This window comes from Arctopsyche grandis, chromosome 3, assembly GCF_051622035.1.
Source record: "Arctopsyche grandis isolate Sample6627 chromosome 3, ASM5162203v2, whole genome shotgun sequence".
NCBI classification, from domain to species: domain Eukaryota; kingdom Metazoa; phylum Arthropoda; class Insecta; order Trichoptera; family Hydropsychidae; genus Arctopsyche; species Arctopsyche grandis.
This window is the reverse complement of record NC_135357.1, coordinates 12,693,114-12,703,816: the sequence shown is the minus strand read 5'-3', so window position 1 is coordinate 12,703,816 and position 10,703 is coordinate 12,693,114. Positions and strand designations below refer to the sequence as shown.

Here is a 10,703-nt window from a genome sequence, read left to right as displayed (position 1 = left end):
ATATACAAAATATTATTGGCATAGCAAATGTTTCGAGCAATGCAAATCCATAAGAAACGTTACAGAAAGAGCACTTTTTGTAGCAATTGTGAGACTTTGCTAAGAAATTACTACTTAAATTAAATCAAAAATATAAGAAAGTATAGTTGAAAGATTGAGAATTGAATTTTGAATGTAAACGTTTCCATTGAATGTTTCATCATTCATTTAAATTTAATAGAATTTTTGTCTTTTGTGATTTCCTAAAAATATATGGCTTGAGATCTACATATCTACATACATACATAGAAGAAACACAGGTTTAATTGGCTTCGTCTAATAAAATGTTGGTATGATCTGATTTAAAACGATCATAACTTAAACTAGGTTGAATAAATCGTACGTAAAATATATATGAGGCGCTTAAATTATTTCAATTTGCACGGTGCACAATTAAAATCTTGTTTATATCGATCGTAAAGCACACGCACGTTCCCTTATTGCGTAGCGTTTCGCCGTGTAACGAGACAGGGCCAGCTTGTCTTTCCCAGGAATTAAGTACCTGGAAAAGACTTCGATAATGGTTTGATGTAGTTTATTGAAATGTAAAATTTGCACGTGGTGGGCCAGCGGAGCGTACGGAACACAAGCTGTCCGTACGCCGTCTACTCGGTGACTCTGTCGACCGTCGCGTATTTCCGCTTGGGCCGACACTAATGCCAACTCGTCAATAATGCCAATCGACAATCAGTTAATAAGACTGTTTGCCACACGTCATTACAAAAGTCGGAACATAGTCCCACATAGGAAAACTGTTGAACAATACAGTTATTCTACAGAGTTACAGCATTACTGACGAGTCGTTTACAATAAATCATAGCTCTTAAAATAATTAAATAGAGGGTGAATAATGAAACCTTTGCCTCATCCAGTGTGAGGATAAAATCAATTTATTGGTTCAGTAATATTTCAACTTATAGGTATACCTCTGGTGAATGTTGTTTCTCTTTACATTAAAATTTTTGAAATCTCCTTTGAAGCTGTGAATAAGCATTACAAGATAAGTTTACTTTAAAGAAGAGAGAGTGGACTGTATATGGTTTAAAACTTAAGCATTCCTCATCTTGATGTTAACTTAGACAATACAATGTTGACACTGTTACAGTTGTCAAGACAGATCAGCTATTACCGATCAACTAAACTTGATTAGTGAGTGTAATGCTCCTAAGTTAACTTGATTTCATCAACAAGTAGCACAAACATTGCTAAATTAAAAGTAAATTGGAAAGTCATTCATTCATTCCTACAAGCAGGAAATGAAGGCGAACTATGATTATAGATGTCTCTACGTTACATCGAAATGTTCAGTATTATAATATTTACTTATTCTATGATTCACATAAATACTATAAACAGTAAGAGTTAACTTATGTTTTCATAACAAGAAACATAAGACCTGCGGATGACTCCCGGCAGGTTATAATTAAGTAGACATGAAATAATTTAAGATGCTCCATTAAGTGTGGCTTGGAGACTAACATTAACAAATCATGAATCTAATTTTAACTGTCAAATTTGAACAGTTTATTTTAAACTCGGATATAATCCTTCCGAGTGATGACATGAGACAAGTCTTATATTATAAAGACAAAATGATTAGATTAAATTCGGAGATATATACTGCCGAATGTTAAAATGAAAATAGCTTAAATTATACACACAACACAATTAAAGTGAATTACGGAGTACTACTATTAACATTGACTGATTTAAACTCATGATTACATCTAATAAGTAATATGAGTTGGGGGTAGTGTCTTCGGGTTAAACTAAGCTACCGAAGTTGACGGAATTGAAGCTGCTGTTTCTCCTCCCTCTTGCTGATCTTCCTTCCTGTCAAGTGGTCCTTGTGGTAGAATCGGCAATGGCGCCACTAGATGACTGGACCGACGAAACTCTCCGCTGGCAGTAAAGACGTCGACGACTCGAACTCTGCCATCTGGTCCGGGATACAATTTAGTGACTCGACCCAAGACCCATCGGGTTGGCAGCATGTGTTCCTCCTTTAACAGGACCATTTGACCCACACTCAGATTGTTGCTCGAGTCCTTCTTCCATTTGTGTCGTAACTGCAAAGAATGTAAATATTCCGCCGACCAACGTTTCCAAAATGCTGCTGTGGTCAATTGTATCTGAAGCAGATTGGCATGGACATTAGTGTTATATTTAACCTCCATTGGAAGAGCGAGTAAGGATCTGCCAATTAAGAAATGTCCAGGTGTGAGGGGTAAAAGGTCTAGTGGATCCGAAGACAAGGGACTAAGAGGACGGGAATTCATGCAAGCTTCTATTTGAGTCAATACCGTACAAAATGATTCGAAATTTAAGGTGGTGGCCTTTAACACCTTGTTTAAATGAATCTTCATGGATTTAACCGCTGCTTCCCACAGCCCTCCCATGTGAGGCGCCCTTGGCGGGTTAAACTTCCAACGAATCCCTTCGGAGGCTACATACCGTAGTAGCTTCTCCTCATGAGGACGTTCGTAAATTAATTTTACTAAATTAACGAGTTCACGACTTGCACCGACAAAATTAGTAGCATTGTCGGAATATATCGTATTGGGCCTGCCACGTCTGGCTACGAATCTTCTTAAACAATTTAAGAAATTTGAACTCGTTAAGTCTCCGACAAGTTCCAAGTGAACTGCCTTACTGGAAAAACACACAAAGACACAAACGTAACCCTTAATTATCTTAGAATTCTTATTGCAACCACTCTTCACAGGAAAAGGTCCTGCGAAATCTATCCCCACATGACTGAAAGGAAAATTCGCAGTGGTACGTTCAAGCGGGAGTAATCCCATTAATCTATTGTGTGACAGTGGTTTATTTCTGAAACAAATGACACATGAACGCACCACTCCTTTGACAGTATTATGTCCGGCCAATGGCCAATAGGTCTGCCGCAATAACGACAGTAAGGCTTGAGTACCCAAGTGAATATATTTCAAGTGCGCATCTCGGACAATCATGTGTGTAAGTTTATGCTTATTTGACAAGATAATGGGTGACGTTGATAGAGTTGTTCCCAGAGGAAGTCTACTTCCAACACAAATTAAATTCTCGTGGAATAGAGGGGACAATTTAGCTCATTTACTGCTACTGGGAATTGGATGTCCCTTGCTCAGCAAACGATATTCCAATGGAAATGATTCCATTTGCGATAACCTTATCAAATTATTTAAAGCATCTTTTAATTCTAAAGCGGACGGTTCGTTATTTTCTTTAACGTTTAATTGTTTATTCCTTAGTGGCCGACGAACATATGATAAAACTCGAAGGAGTCTTGGAAGATGAGAATGTTTATCTATCCAATTATTTTCCCTCACAAGGGTAGCGTTAGTGACTACCCTTCTCTCTGGAAGATCTATTGTGATCTCAGGAGGTCTTCGAGGCCATCGTGATTCGTCTAATTTCAACCAACTAGGGCCGTCCCACCATAACGAATTATGATTTAATTCTGATGGTTGAGTCCCTCGAGAAATTAAATCTGCTGGATTGTCTGTAGAGGAGACATGGTACCACTCAATGGGTTGAGATATTGATTGGATTTCGGCCACTCGATTGGCAACGAAGGTGGTCCATTTACATGACTCTCCTCTAATCCAATGCAATGCGACGGTTGAATCCGTCCAATAATATTTTTCATTAATATGAATTGTTAATTGGTCTATTGTTGACTTCATTAACTTTGATAATAACATAGCGGAGCACAGCTCTAAACGCGGAATAGTTACAAAACTGAGCGGAGCGACTCTCGAACGAGAACACACAAGATGACATTTGGAATTTCCCAATTGATCAGTACATTTTACATAAATACAAGCACCATAAGCTTTCTCGGATGCGTCACAAAATCCGTGTGCCTGTATATTAATGACATTATTTAGTATTATCAATCTAGGAATTTTATAAAGTTTCATGACTGTATTGGATAATTGACAATCTTTCCATTTTTTGAAGATTGTCTGAGGAATGAATTCATCCCAACCAATGGTTTGTTGCCAGACAGATTGCATTAATATCTTATAATTAATTAACAATGGAGATAATAGTCCTAATGGGTCGAAGATCTGACTAATTACTGATAAAAAGTTTCTTTTTGTTATATTTTCAGTCTCGACTTCGGTTTGAACCTTAAATACAAAAACGTCTTCCCGCGGTTTCCAAAATAAACCTAAAGTTTTGTGTGATTCGTTAGAGAAGTTAAAATCTGAACAATCGTCAGCTTTAACATCCGTGATTATATCGGAGTTGTTCGATGTCCATTTGCTTAAGGGCATACCGGCTGATAATAATATGGTTTCCAGTTGAACCTTTAATAATTTACCAGCTTCAATAGTATTAGTTCCCGTGAGCAAATCATCAACATAAAAATCACGTTCGATCACTTTACTAGCGATGGGATATTTGTTTCTATTCTCCTCTGCTAACTGATTTAGACATCTAGTAGCTAAAAATGGGGCTGAAGCAGTTCCGAATGTTACTGTATTAAGCTTGTAATGCTTGAATTTACTCTGGGGATCTGTTCGCCAAATGATTCGTTGTACATTTTTATTTTTCTCTGCTATTTGAATCTGTCGGTACATCTGCTTAATATCCGCAGTAATCACGTATTTATGGAGTCGAAAGTTGAGTAGTAAACTTAACAAATCTGATTGGACATTAGGTCCCACCATCAAAATATTATTTAGTGAGATATTAGACGTTGTCTTTGCGGACGCATCAAAAACTACACGATATTTAGTGGTAAGGCTAGACTCCTTAACCACGACGTGATGAGGTAAATAACAATGAACCTCATGTGCCTCCGGAGGTTCACACTCTGACATATGTCCTAAATTTATGTACTCTTCTAAAACTTTATTGTATTCCATTTTTAAATTATTATTGGCTAAAAAACGTCTTTCCAAAGTTTTGTGTCTTTTCTCCGCAATGTGCAATGAACTTCCTAATACTACCGGGGAATTTTTATATGGTAAAGCTACACAAAATCTACCGTTTTTATCTCGTGATGTGTGTGCTTGGAAATGTTCCTCACATCTTTTCTCCTCAAGAGATTGATGTTTTACCATAGGAACCTGGTCGATCATCCAAAAGTTTTGAATGTGACTGTCTAATTGACTTAAGCCTATGTGGCTCTTCCCTGGAGCATTATTTACTTCGGGATATGGACCAACTATTGTCCATCCGAATTCGGTATCCTTTAAGATAGGCATACCTTTTCCTAACTGGATGGTTCCTGCTTTCATAGCATGAACGCAAATCTCGGCGCCGAGCAATAAATCGATTGGCGTCGGTTTATTCCAAAGGGGATCTGATAACTTGATTCCCGCTGGTATTGAAATTAACTGTTGATCCAGTTTCACAGTTGGAATTTCGCCAGTAATTTCTGGTAATACCAAACACAACACTTTGGTTGAGTAATTAGTGGTTGAAGACCTTATGGTCACCTTGGTGATGTGACGAATGCTACTTTCTTGATTAGCGATACCTACAATTTTTTGAGAGATTTTCTCTAATTTGAAGTTATTCTTCTTAGCGAAAGATGTGGTAACATAGTTGACTTGTGAGCCGGAATCTAATAATGTGCGACCCTTAACGACCGTTCCATTGGACGTTATAATGTCTACTTGTACCGTCGGTAAAATTATCTCCCTTTGAGAGAAATGAGTAGAATGAGCATTAATTGACTTCCTTCCCGTATTATTGGAAATAAATGTATCGTCCTGATGCAACAAAGTGTGATGGTTTTGTTTGCACCTTAAGCAATTATAGTTAGACTTGCAATTTGTTATCTTATGCGATGAATTTAAACATTTAAAACACATGTTATTAGATTTAACGAATTCATTTCTTTCCATACTGGATTTTGCTTTGAATTTATCACATTTGCCTATGAAATGATTATTTCGACAGAATGCGCATGCGTTTACCTTACTTGATGGGTTTTTGTTCGCGACATGAGTTCTCATGATTCTTTGACGACTATGAGGGAATTCCTTCACCGTAGTTACAGATGCAGTAGATTGTAATACATTACATCTATTCTGCAAGAATGTCTCTAAACTTTCATATGGTGGCATTTCTCTGCTAACCAGCGATATTTCCCAGTCTCTTACTATATTAAAAGGTAATTTCCTTAGAACTAAACATGTTACCCATGGATCTAAAATTTCTCTCGCGTAACCCAACGATTCAATGTTTTTAATACACACTGTTACCTGATTCAATAGATTTCTCAATTCGATATGTGATTCTCTTGTGATTAATTTTAAGTCACAAAGTGAATTAATCCTAGTTTTGAGATTAAGTCTTGGTAAATTATATTGCTTGTCTAAAATACTCCAAGCTATTTCGTAATTGTCTGAGCTAATATCTAAACCTGATACAGCTGCCAAAGCGGGACCGATTAAGGATTGATGCAAATATTGCAATTTCGTGACATTCGAATATTCCGTTTTGTTTCCTATTATATTCTTAAAAGCTTGTTGAAACGATTGCCATTCAGATGGATCTCCCTGAAATGTGGGAATGGTTAACGTCGGTAACTTATCTCTAGCAAATTTAATTGTTGCTTGCTCTACCTTTAGTTTACTATCTTGAAAGGATTGGCAATCTAATGCTGCTTTAAGATTTTTAACTGTTATTGTAATTGCATCGTACTCTTCGTCTATTTTGGCCGCTTTCGGTATGTCTGTAAGGTTATCTAAATACTCGTAATGGAGTTTTCGGACATAATCGTATGCTTCTTTAATGGTTTGATACTGTCCTTCATCTAATTCGGAGGATTTATCTATTTTTCCTTTTAGTCTTTGTACCGCGCCTGAATACCTTAATTCTATTGACGTCATTATGACTTCTACTTTATTTTCCTTCGCTAATATTTCTATCGATTGAGTCTGACTTCGAGTCTGATGTATTCTAGAGCTTGACCTGTCTCTAATAGGTTCTACGTCCCTAGTTGGATTTCGACCTTTATGCGACTTGGAAGTCGAAGCTTCTATTTCCTCGTTTTCAGCACTTGACATTTGTTTCAGAAAGTTGCACTATTTCGTCTCATAAATACAGTTGTTCTCTACTATAGCTGTCAATTGAACTATTCGTAGAGATAAGGTAATAATATTCAATGATTAACCGTGAATCTTAATATTCTACTTTAACTATTATCACCAGAATCTATCCAACATATTTTGGAAGAAATTACAACCCTAAATTGGTGGGTGCTTGATTTAAACCACTTTGGGGCTACAAGTCTTGTGATTTATTTTAAATCACCACTGTTTCATCACACATTATGAAACAAAGAGATCTACCGATGTATGAATATGCCGGTATGTACTTGATTTAATCCACTTTGGGGCTACAAGTGTAATTCCACATTTATCGTGGAAGGGGGGGGGGGGAGGGTGTTTCTACACACATTAAGAAACAAAGATCTACCGATATGCATATACCGGTATGTACTTGGTTTAAGCCACTTTGGGGCTACAAGTATAATTCCACATTTATCGTGGAAGGGGGGGGGGGGGAGGAGGGTGTTTCTACACACATTAAGAAACAAAGATCTACCGATATGAATATACCGGTATGTACTTGGTTTAAGCCACTTTGGGGCTACAAGTATAATTCCACATTTATCGTGGAAGGGGGGGGGGGGGAGGGTGTTTCTACACACATTAAGAAACAAAGATCTACCGATATGAATATACCGGTATGTACTTGGTTTAAGCCACTTTGGGGCTACAAGTATAATTCTCCACGTGCTTTGCTAATTTTACACTACATCTGATTTTACACTTTTAATACGAAATTCGATGCGACCGATGAAACCTTCCTTCGTAGCGCGATATTATTTTATACAATCGCGTTAATTAATTGTTATACTTTAAAACATATTTTAAAAACTGACCTACCCACATGATTGCCTTTTGAACAGATTGCCTGAGATTGAATACATTCACTTACTTGAATATCCTTTACGATGTTTATGTGATCGTTCCGATAATTTTGGATTACCTCTGTGTCCCATGCGTCTTTGTAGGTTATGTTTTTATTTATATATTTTCTGCGTCAATCACGCGGTCATGTACCTCTGTACATCAATCAATATATTGCTGAAATAGAAGCAAACATGTTATTAGTATTGGAAAGGTATGGATAGTAACAAAGGAACGATACCGATTTCTTAATTGACATCCATTTTTTCTCGACCACGTTTTTTCCTATTGGTTTGTCCGTTTGGTGTTGTGGCCTAGGTTACTGGTATCCGGTTCGAAGGACCATCATGGAAAAGACTTCGATAATGGTTTGATGTAGTTTATTGAAATGTAAAATTTGCACGTGGTGGGCCAGCGGAGCGTACGGAACACAAGCTGTCCGTACGCCGTCTACTCGGTGACTCTGTCGACCGTCGCGTATTTCCGCTTGGGCCGACACTAATGCCAACTCGTCAATAATGCCAATCGACAATCAGTTAATAAGACTGTTTGCCACACGTCATTACAAAAGTCGGAACAGTACCCATCTTTATTGCCCCCGGAGCCGTATCCAGCATCCTTTCCCTTTCCGGGAGAGACACTCGTTTACTTTTGCATAATACCCCCGGCTGCGCTTCGGATTCATTAATTTTACACGCGTTACAGACGTTAAGGAACGTGTAATGTCAGAAAACGTCTCGTAAGTTTGTGCGACTTTATAAGGTGACACGTGAAGAGACAATTCATCCATTTCCCGGGGAAAATGCGCAGTCGGTAGTGAAAAGGGTACGCGTTGAATATTCTGTTCATCCATTCAAATTTAAAATTCCAGTGCATCGCGGGTTGTTCGGTGTAAAATATAATACAGTAAACGTTTAGTGAAAGAGGTGGTGTTCCCTGTTGAAGTAAAAGAAAAGGCCATTTCCGCACAGGAAAGGGTGCTAATGTTACGCAATATCCGTTTATTTTGTGAGAAAATTTTATCGTTCTCTTTTTCGATATTGGTTCATGGGTTATATGTACTTTTGGAAATTTAGTAAGCACTGAAATGGCATTATATATTGGTATTAAATATTATTACCTGCATACAAATGCGTCCCTCGATTTCTCTGAATGCATTTTGAATGTCTTTTCGTTTAGTCTGTATGATAGAAAATTATTGTGTATAACGCCAAAATCAAAAGCAAAACGTGATTATTCATTAAAATCGAGGAATGTGTGAACTGAAATTTCCAAAATTATAATTGAATGAAGTATACTAAATTTTATTAAACGCAAAATACTAAATATAATGTTTCGCTTTTAACAATATTTAGAAATACTGGTAGTCTGTAATATGTTTATTCTGATTTTCCAAGATTCTGGACATATCGAATTAAAATAAGTGATAAAAATTTGTGAATTAAAACAAACAGAAATAGTGTATTTGGAACTGAAAATTAAACTTCAGCCACTTTCAAATATAACGGCTCAAATGTACATACAACATTCATTTTATACCTATTAAGGTGAGCAAATAACATTAAAACGTGGATATTAGGCGTTTGGTATTCGTCGACCACTGGTTCAAATCAATGTTGATCGCTTGATCTCGCGTTAGCGCCAAAAAGATTTCGGCCTATATGAGCAAGCTGTATAAATATAACAGCCAATAAGATCTCGCGACTCATCGACCAATGATCTCTTTATGATGAGAGTATATGCTGGGTATAAATATTTGGCGGGTTTGTTTCGTGTATTCATTCAGAGATGGCTTGTCCACGGATCAACAATAAATTACTTCTACTACTACTATGTAGTAGAAGTTATTACATATATCGAAATTATACAATAATTTGTTACAACTTTGGCATTGACGATGTAAATTAACCTTTATTAACTTTTAGTTGATTTTACATCATCCATAAGTTGAATATTATTTTTACAAGGTTTTTATTAGTTTCACTTCGTCAATTAGTCTGACAAACGTCCTACACTCTTCCGATCGCTTTGAAACTTTGCCATTTTGCGAGTTTGGCCGCCAATAGTGATTTCAATCGGGCCCGTTAAGTTGATGGTGAAATACATATAATCGTAATAAACACTTTTTAGAATCCAAAAATTTTGGAGAACGCGATAGCTCATCCATTTCCAATAGCCTTGTTTGTTTGACTTTCCACCCCCGACTCGTTTTGTTAGATTTTAATTGTTTAAACGCCTATAACTTTATCGTTTTCACACTATATCTTACAAAATTCGCATTATAGGCCCTCATTATCTCTCATATACATATTTTTTTCACTAATAGGTTATATAATTCTAAGTACATTCATATGTAATTATCGACATAATGTTTTGAAGCATATTTTTTTTAAATAACTGAGCATTTATCAAACATACTTATTCTTCGTGATTAAAAACAGGCACCGAAGATGAAATTTTATTTTTATAATTAATTGTATTTGGTAACTGATTTTTAAACAATCTCAATTCCTCTCGTTCCATTTTTAAAAGTGGTTTTTTTTTAATAAAATAAAAGTTCTTATACAATAACGTAGAAGTGGAAACAATAAAAGCAGTGGCTGCCATTTTCGGGCAACACCAAATAAGTTCCAAGTGGCGATCCAAATAATAAACGGCGGTCGTTTGTCGTCCACTCTGCGACAAATAAAAAGCATAAAAAATGACCGGGAATATATCGGTTTT

The 10,703-nt window shown here is 36.6% G+C and overlaps 1 protein-coding gene and 1 long non-coding RNA gene across 2 annotated transcripts; both read right to left on the bottom strand.

Annotated features, from left to right (window-relative positions):
• Positions 1-558: 558 nt before the first annotated feature.
• LOC143909972 (uncharacterized) lies at positions 559-6,778 on the bottom strand. Its single transcript, XM_077428296.1, has 3 exons — positions 6,757-6,778; positions 2,211-6,712; positions 559-2,108 (listed from the first exon to the last, which is right to left on the bottom strand). Exons 1-2 carry the CDS (start codon positions 6,776-6,778, stop codon positions 3,129-3,131), a joined length of 3,606 nt encoding a protein of 1,201 aa, XP_077284422.1. The 3' UTR covers positions 559-2,108; positions 2,211-3,128.
• On the bottom strand, positions 559-8,479 carry LOC143923101 (uncharacterized). The gene is made up of 2 exons (XR_013261696.1): positions 8,008-8,479; positions 559-2,171 (listed from the first exon to the last, which is right to left on the bottom strand). It is a non-coding gene; the product is annotated as an uncharacterized LOC143923101 (long non-coding RNA).
• Positions 8,480-10,703: the final 2,224 nt, after the last annotated feature.